Raw genomic sequence first — 16,029 nt, 5'->3', positions numbered from 1 at the left:
CCCCGGAGGGGGGAAAAAAAAAAAGTAGAAAAAGAGGCTTTTCAGGTCAAACTCCTCGGGTCTGAGAAACCACGTTTTAGCGAAATGACTCGCGGGAGGAGAACGCACGCCGTGCAGGGGACATTGTTAGCCAGCGCTGCCCCAGCGGGCCGTGGGTGCGCGGCCGCCGCCCCCCGCAGGGCCAGCGGCGCGGGCCCACGTGGAGCGGCGCGGCGCCGGCCGAGCGCGCCGGGCCGCCCGGGCCCCCGGAGTGCGCGCCCCAGCTCCCCGCCGCGGCCGGTCACGCCCGAGCGCCGCCGCCGGTCCCGCGTGTGCCCCGCTGAGGGGGAGGGGCGGGCGGGGGTGGGGGCGGAGGGGTTGTGGTTCCACTGCAGCGGGGGCTCCTGTGTCCTTGTGCGGAAATGACACACGGAGTCCCGTCACGTCACGCGAGAGCGCAGCGCACGGACACACACAAAGAGAGGGGAAAATACACGGCGCCCGCCCGCGCCCCCAGCGACTCCGCGGGCCGCCCCGGCCAGGCCCTCCGCGCGCGGCCCCCACTCCCGGCCCTGCGCTCCCCCGCACCCCACGTGGCGCCCAAACTCGGCGCGGGTCCGCTCAGCAAAGTACACAACTCGTGTCCCAGGTAAGTGTGGGGCGGATCAAGCCGACTGCGCGGTGGCGGCGGCGGCTCCAGGGCGGACGGACGGGAGAGTGGCTGCAACATCCATGCCGGGGTGGGGGCGGGAGCAGGGAGGGGACGCGGAGGGGGGCTGCCCCGAGCGCGCCCGCGGGAGGAGCGCCCACCCCCGCGTAGGGCCGAGTCGCCGGAGCGGGCGCCCGGCGCCCACGGGCTCACCGCGCCCATTGTGCCGCGCGCCCCTTTGTGCCGCTCGGAACGCGGCGGCTCCATGGCGTCCCCGGGAGCACGCGCGCCGCGCGGGGGCGGGGGGGACGCGGAGTGGAACGGTCCGCGCCGCCGCCGCTGCCTGTCCCGCTCGCACCGTGCGCCGGCCCCGCACCCCCACCGGGCGCCGCGATGGAGCGGCCGGGGCCGCGGGAAGGCTCTGCGGAGCCTGCGGGGGCTCGGCGCTCACGCTCGGCCGGGCTGCGGCGGGGGACGGCTCGGCGAGCAGAAGGGGGTGTCAGAGCGGAGCAGGGGGCGGGGACTGGAGTGAGATGCGGAGCGGGGCGCGGAAGGCCGGAGGAGCTGCCGCTCGGAGAGACGCTGCCCCCGGAGTCTGCAAATGGAGCGAGGCCGTCCGGCGGCGGCGGCGGCGGCGGCCGAGAACGGACGGAGACAGGCCCCGCCGCCAGGGGGCGCAGCGCTGCCTCCCTGACTGTCCACGGCGCGGTTCGCGGTTCCCGCTGCCCGGGAGCTGGAGGCGGGCCCGACGCCTTGGGTGTGCACCCCGGCTGGCGCGCGGCCTTCCTGGCCGTCCGCGGAGTGGAGCCTGGGGTGCTCGCCGTTGCTTCTGACCGCCTTTCCCTCTTTATTGCAAACATTTCCCACGCAGAGTTTGCCCTCGCCTTGTCGGTGAGTTGGGCAGCAACCCTTGTGAGAACCTGTGTACCGAAACACTTTTTTTTACAAGGTGTTTTTATAGAGGTAAAAGTTTGATTACTCGGGTGGCCTGTCTGGAAGAATTTTACATGCCAAGGCTAACCAGACAGTGCACGAAATAGGGCTAAGCACTTCAGAGTCGGAAATGTCCCAATGCCACCTGTTTAAAGTAACTTGAATATTTAACGTGTCACTGCACAACACGTAGGGTGCCAGAAAGCTACGGGTATAGGAAACAGAGGCAAAGAGGTGAGCTCTCTTGCTAGCTCTATATACAGGGGAGGGATGGAGTCAGTTATTTCGGTATCCACACCCCAAACCCCACTCCTTGAGTTTGTGTTTTTATAACCAGCTGTCCCTAGTTTACGGTTTCATATCACCATGCCAGACTCTGTCAGCTTCCTTCACTCTCAGCACTGAGATTTGCGCAAGATTTTTATATCTTAACTGTTTTCCATCCTAGCCGCTAACCCAGTGTCTGGTAACTTAGTAGGTGCTCAGTAAATATTTGCTAAATGAATGGAGAGCCTCTTGGATTCCAGAATAAAGGTGGGGTCAGTGCAACCTGTTCCTGCTGGTAGGTTAACCTGTCTGCATGGCCCTTGAAATGAAATTCACGGATAAAACCAGAGGCTTTAAAATCTGTCACATAAAAACTCTGCCACTGAACGTGGGTTTTACCAGAGATGCCATCTCCTTGTCAAAGTAACTTAAAAGTTTTATATATCCCCTTCCCACCCCCACCCCCCACCATCACCACACACAAAGCACTAGTAACAGAAGAGAGACCAGTTAGGACCTAGCAGAAAAGAGTTTGCATTCCAATAATAAAGATTATTACACAGACACATTTTCTTATTCTCCTTTTTGGTCACTTCTGGGCTCTTAGACATCCCTTATGTGAGCAAAGGAATAGCAGAATGTCTAATAATTAGGAAGAGAAAAATTAGAATAAATCCTGACAGAGGTTTGTTAGGTGAAAGTTTAATCTCCTGCAGGAATCTCCCACTTGCCACTTCTTTAGAGCTGCCTAGAAAGCCTCTGGAGCATCAAGGAAAGAAACAGCATGCTTTTATGAATAACATTGTACCAGGATGAAATTTGGGGGATGTATCTTCTAAATATCTCAAATTTTATAATGTAGAAACATGAAGATTGCTAGTCACCAACAAAACCAGTTTGGTGTTAATGTATAGGAGGTTAGGATGTAGTGTTTTGTTTTGTTTTTCTATAACTTATATTTTGATTACAAATGATGAGTTATGGTAGTTACCCTTATTTATTGTCCCCATTATTGGCTAAAGTCAGTTTGGAGAATTATTTTTAGAATTAATCTTTGGGGCGATGGAACTTTTTTGTATCCTCTGACTGGTGGCTACAGGGATGTATATACGTGTCCTTTCCTAGAACTGTACACTCCACCCCCAAATTTTACTGTGATAATTTTTAAAAATTTAGTCACAAAAAACATAGGCTAAAAGCATGGATGTTTTAATGTGCTTTATGAGCATCACCTTGCTTTCGCTGTTTCTTTCCCCCTCTAGATTGGACAGTTGTTCCTCTCCCCCTTCTGATGCTCCAGTATCTCTTGCAACATTATTATTTCAGCCCAGAGCTCTGTGGTTTCTGGAACTAGCTGCTACACATGACCCTCACATACCAAGCTAAGAGCTCTCCATGCTGGCACCAGGCCTTCAGTGTGTCAAACAGGGGAGGTGCTGTTTCACTTGGAGTAGCCGTTAATGCCTGGCATGTTGGTCACTGAATGGCTAGACTTTACAAACTTGCTTTAGAGCTGAGTTTTTCTCAGCAGCTCACCTGGTAACATGCCCTTTCTTTATTTTTAATCCAACTTGAAACACATGTATTTAAATTCAGCCCTCTTAGTTTTTTGTTTTATACCAGCGGCCACCTTTCCTTTTTCTCGATTTTCAGTTGTCATTGACCATTGAAGCATAGTTGCATCAGTATCTATAAGGGCATTGATTGCTCAATTGACTAAATCACTTATTGGTCTTTTCTTGTATGCAAGGGGCTGTTGGTTTGAGCATAGAGCTAGTAAATCAAAGGATGGAGGCTTGGTGTGTGGCAGGGAGTAGTTTACACCAGACTGTGCTCCAACTTTAATTAGCTCATGTGGTCACAAGACACCACACTTGAAAAAGTGGGAAGTACAGAGGAAACTCAGCTTATACCTCCTAGGAAAATTTGTCACCACTGTCGAGTCAGTCACATGGGTGGCTGGTGGGATGTGCTGGCCCTCCTTGCCCTGAGCCCCATGGTTAAAGTTATAAGCAGAATTTTGCACCTCCTGTTATCGATGTGTAAGGAGGTAGCTAGCCCTTCGTGAGGCCAGGGAGGGCTTGCTAAGTAGAACCCTTTAGCTGCAGAAGACATCACATTTAGTCACATACAGAAAACGCAGTGTCCAAAGGGTAAGATGCCAAATCGCAGGCAGGGCTATGCGGTTGAACTTCGCTGCACGCTGCCATGTGAGGCTGTGTTCCGACTGAATAAGGGAGGCAGTGACAATTACAGCTTTAGAAAAATTCAAGAAAATTGCCCTGGTTTTGTGAGGACTGGTATTTTCAAAAGGCATGTGCAAATGGGTCTAAAAATAAAAACAAATTGCAAACATGTCCTGCAAGTCTCATGGGCAGGGTGCCACTGCTGAGAAGGCTGGGTTCTGAGAGCCCCAAGGCTCCCGGCCATTCCTGTGAACTCCGAGCAGGCCTGCAAGAGCGGGTGGCATGGGAACATTCTTCCTGTCCCTAGGGATTTAATTCTCTTTCACCCCTTACAGTTTCTTTCATTTTAAAGAAAAGTCACTAAACTTTTTTAAAGCTTCGAGTAATTTCATTTTCCAGTTTAAAAAAATAGTTACTACTACAGCACACTTTAAAACATCTTTTAAAAAGCATTGTAATAGGTAACGTTTACTGAGTGCTGTGTGTCAGGCACTTTCTCCTTTGTAGTTTTTACAAAAACTCTAGGAAGTGAGGTAGTATGCTCAGCTCTGTTATACAGAAGAAAGAACCAAGGCTAGGGTGGGTAAGCAACTTGCCCAGTGTTAGAAGCTAAACGGAGGTGGGCCTAGGGTTTTAATCTAGTTCTGTCTAACCCTAAAATTTAGTCGGGAATTCCATTTTCTGTGAGATCAGCTACACATGTCACCGCCTTGGTGGTCCGAGGGCCCACCTGGCCAGTTGACGTGCTCCCCCATTCAAACCCAGCGTCCAGTCCACATGGGTGCTCAGCGAGAAGGGACGGTTGTGCCCTGTTGTGTCCAGCTCTTCTTGGAAGGCTGGAATGAGACCATCAGCCTAGAGTATACCTCACTCCTTTCCCTCTTATTCTTTGCAGCATGCGCCATCCAAGTGAGGCCCAGACTGCTGGCCCCTTGGTTTTCTATCTGCAAAATAAGAGGGCGCTCGTGAGGATTGCGTGGACTAACATGTGAAACAGATCATGGAGCCGATACTGCATGAATGTCAGCTGCTGACTCCCTTTCTGTGTTTCATTTTTAAAAATTAATATGACAGAGGAGAGGTGTCAGGAAGTCAAATCGTGTGGTATGATAGCTGAGAAAAGGAAAAATGTAAGACTTAGTTAGGTCTTAGTTGAACTTTTTAAATCCTTGAATATGTTTTAACCTTTTAAGCGGTCTCAGCGTATTCTCTGCTTTACCTCTTGTGTGTGGCAGTGTTATACAGCCACGGTCTCCACAGTCTCAAGTTCCTGTTGCATTCCTCTTCTGGGGCTCTCGTTCTCAAGGAGGCCTTCCAGTGGTGACAGTTTTCTTCTGTGGGGAGGATTTGCCCCTCAGTGGCCTGAGGTCGGCTGGAGGGCCAAGCTATTCCTGGACCTGCATCTCAGCCCAGTGGCAATCCTAAGTGGATGTTTCTGATTTAGTGGAGCAGAATCCTGAGTCAGCTGGCTGGGATTTGAACCCTGAGGTTTCAGGAAGCCCAAGTACTTCCCATTTCTGGGCCTGCTGCTCGTCCTGTGTGACTCCGGGCCAGCCAGAAGCCTCTGGTGCCTTTGATTAGACTCGTGCTGCTCTCACCAGAGGCCTGGACTGGCTGCTCACTCAGGAGTGGCCAGTTCTCTTAAAAGAACTCAGAGAAGTGCCCTGGGTCACTCCCAGCACCCTGTGAGCAGCGCTAGAGAACATTGTCCTTTGGAAACTTGTGGCACATTTAGGGACTAGACCAGTGGTGATCCTGTGATGGCAAAAGGTTTGCCTTTGCCAAGGAATCACCATACCAGGTGTCCCCTGCTCTTGCTGTGGCCTTGCATCTAGCTCTTAACGAGGAAAATTTCCGCTGAGTCAGATTCTTTACGTGGCTCTTCATTATCCACTTTTAACCAGTGACCTGGCTACGTTCCTTTTTCCGTGGCCTGGCCACGTCTCGACTCCCCAGACCTCCTCACCTCCCCTTACCTGCCTCCTGCCGCCTCACCCTGGAGCTCCGGCCCTTGGAGCAAGCCTCTGGTTGACTTTTGGTCCAGTTTTGAGGTGTCATGGAAAGAGGGCTCCAGGTTTGGGTCAGAACATCTCCCAGGGTGCTCAGACACAAGAGAACCCTAAAGAAAGGATCGCATGTGACAGTCTGCCATCCGGAATGCAGAAACCCACTAGGCTGGGCATCTGGGTTCTGGTGAGTTGCTAAGCAGCTCTCCAGTCCATTAGTTTCTCCAGCAGCCACACACCCTCTAACTCAGCACTGATCTCAGCACTCAGCTTGGATCCCTGATCCAGAAGACTTGGTCTGGGTGTTTTTTTTTTTTTTCTCCTCCCATGAAATTTGGCTTATTTTGAGAAATGCTTCAAGTATCAGACAAATGCACTGATAGAGCCCATAATGCATCCACCAGGAAAGGACATTTCCGTAGTGTCCAAAGTTGATCTTTTCACCTTCTTATTCACACCTGGGTTTGTGACTGGGACTTTTTTCTAGTCTGCCCTCTTGCCCCATACTGAGGAGCTTTTTATACCTTCAGAGGCAATTATTCAGGGACAGTTATGAAATGAAAGGTCTTCACTAATTTGTCAGTTGTTACATTGTTTCTTAGAGCAGTGGTGTTTAGAATGTTTAATGATTTGATTTCACATTCTTAGCATTTCTGTTTGCGGACATAACTTAGAATATGACCTGACAGGTAAAGATGACTATACATTTCTCATTTTTAAAAATTTATTTTTTGTTTCCAAAGAATTGCATGCTTACTGTAGAACATTTTGAAAGTAAAAGAAAATATAAAGAAATCATTCCTAATCCTCCTAATTGAAAGTAATTACCATTATGTCATATTTCCTTCTAGCTGCTTTATGGCATTTTTTTAAATTACATAGTTTATGTATACCCAGTGCACTTTGAAATATGTTGTTATTGACTGGGTAGCCCTGTAATGAACAATTAATTTTGAGTCTTTCCACATGATTTAGTACTTGGCTCTATCAATAGAGGTTTTGAAGTCATCTATTTGAGAAAACATGTAGAAGTTCCTAACTCTGTGTAATGGAAATAACAATACTGACCGAAGATGATCTCACTCCAGGGCACATTCAGCTTATTATCCGTTCCATTTTCTCTGCAGCTTTTTGTGGAATTTATCAGCAGTTAAATATGGCTAGTGGCTTACTCTGCACGGGGAGCAGTCTGACTACTTTAGCGTTTCTGCCTGTGCTTAACTAAGATGGACTGTAAAGTTAAAGACCTCCTGGCCCAGGTTCTTTGCCATCCTGGCCTTTGCTCATTGTGGTGACTATGTATCATAATTGTCAAGTGTGCAAGGCTCTGTAAATGACAGAAAGATTTGGTTATAGGTCTTTATAAACTGAAAATATGAGGAAGATCAAGATATGCCTATTTAAACACTGTCAAAGTTATATATGATGTAGACCTTTTTCCCCTTAGAATTTGTAGGTATATGTTAAAGTTTAAAATTATTCGTATCTAGATCACAAAATTGTAAGCATGGGTGGTCTTCTGCACAGCTGTGGCACACAGCCTGTGTTTACTAGATGTGAGCTACAGTTGTTATAGAAACCCTAACATATTATCTTCTAACCCTGGGCTTCTAACTATCCTTCCTGTTACTTTTATCTTCACATGTGTACTCATCCTCCCCTCCAACAGCGGTTTCCAGTTTCATCTTCATCCTCCTGGTCCTCCCATGTGTTGGTTGTGAACCTTGCACATTAGCTGTACAATCAGTCGATTCCCTGTACAGAGGACAGTCGCCCCATGGGCACCAACAGCTCTCGTCACACGGTGAGGCATGTGGCTACCAAAGCACAGAACAGGGAGACAAGGGGCCCCTCCTGACAGTGTGATCTCGAGCATGTTTCTAACCTTTCTGAGCCTTGGGTCCTACACCTATAAAACAAGATGGTCTCTGAGGTCCCTTTTGGCTCTAAAACTGTGCCTCAGTTTCTTCACTTGTAAAATGAAACTAACAAGAAGATTCTACCCTATAGGATTGTTAGGTTAAGAAATTGTACCATAAAGCTCTTAGCTCAGCACCTTCCACATAAGGTGGACCATTGTTTCCACTGAGTTTCCATTGAGTGTGCAGCGTGATAAGGAGTTGGAAAGGACTAGCACAGCAGGGGTTCAGCCTTCTGGGATCTTGTTGAGATGGGCTAGATGGACCCTCTGCTCCCGCCTAGACCCAGTTGGACACTTCCATTAGCGTCCTCAGCACTGCTTATATCCAGGGGACTTTACCCCCCACAGGAAGCCAATTAACATGTTCCTTACTGGTTTCCAGCCCTTCTCTGCCTCTTCTCTAAGAAACTACTCCAAATTCTTGTCTTAAAATCTGCCTCTGGGGGAACTCAAACTAAAAAAAGAAGTAAAATTTCCATGATACATTAAGTGAAAAAAAAGCAAGGAACAAGGATCTTAAACCCTTTATTCTCAGGATCCCTTTATACTTTTAAAAATTATTGAGGACTCCAAAAGAACTTTCATTTATATGGGTTATATCTGTCAATATTTACTGTGTTAGAAATTAAAATGAAAAAAAAAGTTTAAATATTAATTCATTTAAAAATAATCATAATAAAGCCATTACAAATTAATGTCAATAACATTTTATGAAAAATAATTTTTCAAAAAAAATCTTAGTGAAAAGAGTATTATTTACATTTTTCAAATCTCTTTATATCTGACTTAATAGAAGATAGCTGAATTTTCATAACTGCTTCTGCATTCAATCTTTAGCAAACTAATATATCATGTAGCCTCAGGAAAACTCCTGCATACCTATGAGAGAAAGGGAGCAATAACATCTCAGTGTTGTTGTGAAAACAGTTTTGATCTCATGGGACCTCCTGAAAAGGCTTTGGATGTCCTGGTAAACTTGCTCTCCAAAAGACAGACAACACACTGATTGTAAAAGTATCGATTTCCGTGGTGTAACCACTCCCACTGTGGCCAGTGTCAAGCTACCAGCTTGATTCCACTAGTAATGGGGCTGAGGAGAGAAAATCCATGCAAGCCACCATAAGCTGGCTGCAGTTCACCACTGTTTACGAAGCATACTTTGAACCACTGACACAGAATAGCTCTGGTAGGACACACAGGAAAAGTAGCATGGTTGTCTCCAAGACTGGAGAACAGTAGATTTTTTAACCAAATATCCTTTTATACCTTTTGAATTTTGTTTCATAGTCAAAAATAAAAAAGAAAAGATTTTAAGCATCTTTCCTTCTTAAGGTGAACCCTAAAAATGTAAGTTGATCTGTTAACGGTACATCTTTCTAGCTTTTACTTTTCCTTGTGGCATCCCTTAGAATTGGTTCTAAGCACCAGTGAATGGTTCTCACATCTCTGTCTCCTCGCGTCTTTCTTCACAGACTTTCTTCTTCAGCATCCCTTCCTGCCCCTGTCCAGGTGCATGCTGATATTTGGGATTCATTCAGATTTAGCCTTATTTCAGCAGGAGGCACAGAGACAGTTCTGTCAACTATTGAATTTATGCAACCAATTTAAGCAACTTAGCCTTTGTAATTTGATATTTGAGTGGCTAATGCATCTTATTTGTGAACCTTTGGGATTACCCTCTCTTTTGTGCTTTTTGTAAACTGAGGGCTTTTCTAATGACATTCTGATCTTCCTTAAGCCACAAACAGAATTACACCCATGCATGGAAAATCGAATATTGTCCAATCTCACTCTATGCAGAAGGATAGAGATTAGGAGGCATTTCAATAAAATCATATATGCTCCTAAAAGCTCAGCAATGTCAAAAACCTTTCTGTACCAAAGACAGTCACTTTGCCCGAGGCTTCCTAAGCACTTTGGTTTAAAAAGAAAGAGCATTTTACTTAATAGATTAACCACTGGAGATGAGTCCTATTTGAGAGTTCCCACTTATATATAGGTCATTGATGTCTTAGAACCTGTGGTATTTTAACTAGAGGCAGCAGCAGACCACACGGATCTTGTTGACACATATCCTCTTCATTCATTTTAATCATTTTCCCTCGGGTTCGATTAGGGGGTTTTGAGGAACATGAAATAGCCACCTCTTGGGGAGAAAGCTTATTTTCAGGGACATGAGGATGCATACTTAGACTGACTCACAATTTGAGATTTGTGGTGAGAGGAATAAGAAGGCTTTGAAAAGGAGAGCGTGTTAAAACGAGAAGTTCTACAAAGTCCAGCAGGCAAAGGAGATTGCAATCCTAGCAGCCTGGATGGGTGGAAGCTGTGGTGGTTGTTAGCTCCTACATAACCTATAGTTAAGTAACCGGAGGAATTTCAGTGGTATGCTTGGCATCCAGACACTTAGTATCCACCCAAGATGAGCAACCCTGTGACCTTCATCTGTCAGATGACCAGGAAATGGAGGTAGCAAGTGCGATACCTATCCCCTTTCTACCCAGCCCTGACGTCGTCGATGTGCCATCAGTACGTCAGCTCAGGATGCCTGGAAGTGACCCACACATCCCTCTTGTAGAAACTTCTGTACTGTGGGGTGGAGTCTATTTATCAGCACAGAGCAGACTGGTTTTCCAGGTAGCTACCTGGAGATGCAGGGAGATTTGGATGCTCTAGCTACTGTTGAACCGAAAAATCCAAGGCTGGAAATTGGCCCCAGTGTTCAGAAGAACCTTAACAGAAGAATGAGGATTTTCTTCATATTTCCTCTCAGCTGCTATACACGCTGACTTAGTTTGAACCCTCATTCTGCTACTTAACAGCCGTGTGACACTGGGCAAATTACCTGCCCTCTGTTCCCCTTTCCTCTCCTTTTAATATTCAAATATTTTATTTCTATAAAATGATATTATAAAAATATTTTTCCAGCTTTATTGAGGTATAGTTGACAAGTAAAAATTGTACATATTTAAGGTATATGCTCACAGTTTCCTTATTAGTAAAGCTGGGATTAAAATAGCTCAAGGTGAGATGGAAGCATACACAAAGTGACCAGCTGGCATCTGGCACACAATTCATGGGCTGCAGATGTTCATGCGGACCCTCACCTTAACCCCACCACACAAGCCAGATGCACTTGTGGGTTTTCCTGGCCTTGCAAGTGGGAAATTTAACAGCTTTCCAAAGAGAATGGCTTCTTTTTTGGCTGGGAAGGCAGGGCCCACTGTACTGTGTTCTGGGTTATTTCTGTGTTAACCTAGCATCTGTCACTGGTCTATAAATGAACACGGAGATGTTTTCCAAAGCAGGTGTACTCTGGGCATCCTGAATGCCCAGGAAGCCAGCTGCCCCTTCCTCCCCGCTCCCTCCCACTGTGAGCCTTCCCAGCTCCCCCTCTGCCCTTCCTCGCACCACAGGTGGCTCAGGCGTGTGCTCCTCCATCATTTTCTGACGGAGAACCACCAGAGCTAAGAATTCAGGTGCTAAATTGTCTACTGTATTGTCACATGGTGGTGGTTCAGAAAATACCCTTCCTGCTCATTGAGTCACATCCCCACAGAGACCACACCCAGCCAGCCCTTGACTCCAGGCCTCATGCGGTCACCCTCCATGGGCTCTGCACTGCTCCTGAGAGAAATGTGGGTCAGAAGATGAAATATTAGATGACCATACCGTCCTCGCTCAGCACTGTGGTTCTATCTGCTGTGTTTTTTTATCGACTGCCGTTTTCTTTTCTTCTAGGATTCACTCGTCCTTTACATATTTTCTGTTTAGCCAGAGCCGTTGTGCTTTTCTTTCACCATGACCCTTTCTCCCCTCAGATAAACCGTCCACCATGTCCTCCCTTCCCCACCTTTCCTCTCCAGAACGTGTTTTGTTTTGTACACGGCACCCTCCCCACCAGCCCTTTTCTCATGCTCCCCATCCGTTCTGCTGCTTCTCACCTCTGCCCTGGATTTGAGGGAATGGGTTCTGTGAGCGTGTGGCAGGTTTCCAAGGGCAGTTGCCACACTCAGACCTTGGGCCTTGCGGTGAACTCAGGGCCCCCTTGAGTGGGCTGGGCATCAGGAGGCCTGGATATCTGCCTGATGTTGGTCAGCCCCCCTGTACTTCCCCCCAGAGACACCCAGTTCTGGTGATGTTATCAAACACGAGGGTTATTTGCCCTGCATATGATGGAAATTGTATTTTCTAGAGTTTGCTTCTGGTAAAAAAAAATTCTTGGACTTTTGAAGTTGACCTCTCGTTTATTTCCCCTCAATATCACCTTGTGCATAATGTTTTTCAGATAGGCGATAATTTGATAAGTAGGAATTATTTTTAGTGTAATTTCAGTTTCAGATACATCTTATTTTTTTGTTAATTTCTCTGAAAATTAGTAATACAGAGATGAAAAGAACTGTGCTTGTCATAACGTTATTGTGATACACTAAGAATAGTGCATCACGTCATAAGCACTATGAAATGTTGCTGGCGTTAGTGAATTTTGAAGTTATCTTTTGCAGAGACCACTTAGATACTTCCTTTCTCTTGCTCCACAGGACCACACACCCTTCCATGGGTACTTGGTGAATGGTTTACTGAACTTTGTAGATGGCAACCCTCTTTTTTTATAGAAATTTTTTGAGATGCTCCTTAGTTCTGCTCTCTTTATCCTTAACAAAAATGGGACTCAGCATTTGCAGTCAGCTTAATCAGTTGTGGGAACCACAGCTCCTCTTTTGTCAGTAGTAAAGGCTGTCACATAAATCCTTTTCCAATGTTACTACCTCATTTGTACCATGCACTGTTTATGGACATGTTGTTACATAATTTGGGGAATCTCAAAGACTTAATGGTGCTTTTAATTGTGGGGTCCATTCCATTCTGGCTGGGGCAGTGGGGGTTAGGGGCTAGCTCTGTCCCGGACCCTGAATCCCATACACAGTACCTTCCACCTCGCCTGCCTCATTACTTCGTCGATAAAAAGAACGGTTTAGACCAGATTGTGTGGAGCTTGAGAACTTTAAAAACCCACAATGCCTTTTTTCCCTGAAAGAGAAAGTTGTTTTTGAAGAAAGGGCTAGACCATTGCCATCCAATAAAAATATAATGCAAGCCACATGTGTAATTTAAAATTTTCTAGTAGCCACATTAAAAAAAAAAGTGAAATTACTTTTAATAAAATTATTTATTTAGCCCAATAAATCCAAAATATTGTTTCAACATGTACTCAACATAAAAAACTAACGAGATATTTTACATTCTTTTTTGCTATGCTAAGTCTTTGAAATCCAGAGTTGTGTTTTATACTTAGGGCATGTCTCTGTGAACTAGCCGCATTTCCAGTCCTTAGTAGCTACATGACTATGGCTTCCATCATGGAAAGCACAGGTCTTGTCGGAACACCTGGAGTCCTGAGACCTCAGCTCCGGTCCACAGGATCCATAGCTTCTGTCCTTGGTCAGCCTTTTCATTTTTGTGGCTGGAATTTATAAAGCAGAGGCTAACAGATCATTCAAACTCTGGTACTTTACAAAAGACTTGATTATCTTCTCAAATAAAGTTCCCCCAGCTCTACAAGTGGCTCTTGGTTGAAGCTTTAAGACACATTCTGCCCACATAAAGTTTTGGAGAAGCACTCCCAGCAGGTGCACAAAAGGCCTGGCTCCTTTAAGCAGTGCAAACAAGAATTAGAGGATATGATTTTCTGTGATGTAGAGCAGTGTTGGCTTAACCTTCTATTACTCAGAGCCAGGGTTGGGAGGGAAAGGGAATTTCTCATGAGTAGGGAAGACTAAATAAATCAAGCAATAAAGTAAGATTTTGTCTTTGTCTTTTAATTTAGTGGAATAGAAGATGAACTCAGCTGAATTCAGTGAAGATGAAGAAGGTAAAAAACCTTAATTAAAAATTATTTTTAATATTTTTGTTGGGTCATACATTCACATGGTTCAAAAATATAAAACGATACAAAATGAAAAATCAACGAAAAGTCTTGTATCCCTCTTTCCCATCCCCCTCCACCCACACACCTGGTATAAGTATTTTAGGTATCTTTCCAGAGTTACTTTTTTGAAAGCATCATTAAAAAGATAGTATTTGTTTCTCTCCTCATCTTGCCCCCTCCTCCAACAAGTTTTGAACAAAACGTTCTTGGAACATGGTTTTATTGTATTGCACTAGTGTAGTTAGATAAAAATTGCTTGCTTGGAAGGCGCAGTTTTATTGTGACTAGACTTTATCATCTGAGTGGTAGTGTCAAAGGGCGATCCACAAACAACCTGTCCTCAGGGAACCTAGAGGATCTCTGAGTGGCCCACTGAGCCCTATCTCTTCTCTGCCACAGTTCTAAAAAATAACACTGTGAAGGTGGAGACGGAAGCTGAAGATGCTGCCCTGGACTGCTCAGTGAATCCCAGGTCTTCGGAGAAGCACCCTCTGGACAGCGTCTTCACCGCCCTCCAGGACTCCAGCAAGCGAAAGCAGCCAGCTGGTGGCGAGGGCCAGCCAGACTCTGTCCCCAACGTGAAGAGGCGGCGGCTGATTCCGGAGGTGAGGGCCCAGCCCTTTCAGTGCCTGCTCGGGCTCTAACCCTTTGATGGGACACTGAATCTCTCTGCTCATGGGGATCTGGGAAACTCCTAAGCCCCTGGAGATGAGAAAGTTTTCATTTCAGCTGTCTCCTCTCTGGCTTGAGTATCTAGAGTGTGCTTAACTGGTATCTTGTCTACGTCTGGATTCATTATGGGGCTAGGGGAGACTTCACAAGCATCTACTGTACGGGGAAAGCAAGCACTTGTTGACAGCAAACCTACGTTTTACGTAGTGCGCACTTAACATAGACTCCTGGGAAAGTGGAGGATCATCTTTTATGTTGATTAGAGAAGCTCGTTTACTAAAGAAACACTTCAGTGAATCTTTTTGTAAGGTGGAAAATTTTATATACCTGTCACCTCTAAGTTATCTATTTTATGAATTTGATTTATTCCTTCATTACCTTCTGGTTATATTCAACTGTGCTAAATTCTGGAACTAATGTGGTGACCCCCTCTAGCAGCCTGTTGTCTATATGGGTGATAAGACATGTATGCAAAACAGTGAAGACTGAGGAGAGAGGAGTGGTTTGGGAGATGAGCTATCTGGCCTAGAATGCCTCTGCAGTGAGCCTCCCCGTGGACCAGCAGATTACATATTAAACTCTTAGACCATTTTCCCAAGCTCTCCAACCCAGGTCCCCAACTCCATTCTCCCTCTCTCTCTCTCTCAAGGATCCAGATAGGCATTTCCACTTCTGCATGTCTGTTTAAAAGAGCTCCCCATTTTCAAGGCTTATTATCATTAGCCAGGACACCATGGCATATCAGCCTGAGACACTTTGGGTTATTATTGGTTTGTTTTAATTCTCCCCTTTTACATGCTAGGACAGATCCAAATAAATTGGGAATTTATGGATTTTAGAGACTTAATAAGTCTTCAGTAAATAAAAACTGTCCTTTAATTAGCAAAATGAGAAAGTTAAGATTTTCACCAGGATATAAATATACATGTTTATATTATTTTATAATGAGGACTGACCTGCATTCCACATCATGGAACATTGGGTGTACTTTTATTTATTTATTTGGGTTTTTTCCTTTCCCAATGGCTTTATTAACATCTAATTCATGTACTGTACAATTCACCGATAAAAATTGTATAATTCATTGGTTTTCATATATTCAGAGTTGTGCGATCATCACAATAGATTTTAGAACATTTTTATCACCCCACGGAGAAATCCTGTCCTCATTAGCCGTCACTCCCCATTTCCCCCTTCTTTAGCTCCTGACAATCACTAATCTACTTTCTGTCTCCGAATTTGCCCATTCTGAACATTTCTTACAGTTCGAACCATAGAGTATGTGGCCTTTAGTGTCTGGTTTCTTTTAGCATGTTTTCAGGGTTCATCAGTGCTGTCACATGTATCAGTACTTCATTCCTTTTTATGGCTAGATGATGTTCCATCGTTTTAATGTACCATATTTTGTTGATCCATTTATCAGTTGGTGGACCTGTGGGTTGCTTCCACTTTTTGATTATCATGCGTAATACCAGAACAATACATTT

The 16,029-nt window shown here is 45.6% G+C and overlaps 1 protein-coding gene across 2 annotated transcripts in view; it reads left to right on the top strand.

The window, feature by feature from the left end:
• Positions 1-339: 339 nt before the first annotated feature.
• The window catches only part of BEND3 (BEN domain containing 3), a 30,984-nt gene continuing 15,294 nt past the window's right edge, over positions 340-16,029 (top strand). Inside the window, exons 1-3 of one of the 2 annotated variants that reach the window (XM_016155754.2) lie at positions 340-628; positions 13,769-13,813; positions 14,270-14,475. In XM_016155754.2, the coding sequence (XP_016011240.1) occupies positions 13,780-13,813; positions 14,270-14,475 (240 nt within the window). In that variant the 5' untranslated portion in view covers positions 340-628; positions 13,769-13,779. Of the gene's footprint in view, positions 629-1,434; positions 1,520-13,768; positions 13,814-14,269; positions 14,476-16,029 lie in introns of those variants that run through there. The other variant, XM_016155756.2, reaches the window with a different exon arrangement.

Source organism: Rousettus aegyptiacus, unplaced genomic scaffold (assembly GCF_014176215.1).
Source record: "Rousettus aegyptiacus isolate mRouAeg1 unplaced genomic scaffold, mRouAeg1.p scaffold_m13_p_1, whole genome shotgun sequence".
Classification (NCBI taxonomy): domain Eukaryota; kingdom Metazoa; phylum Chordata; class Mammalia; order Chiroptera; family Pteropodidae; genus Rousettus; species Rousettus aegyptiacus.
This window is presented reverse-complemented; position numbering and strand designations above follow the sequence as displayed.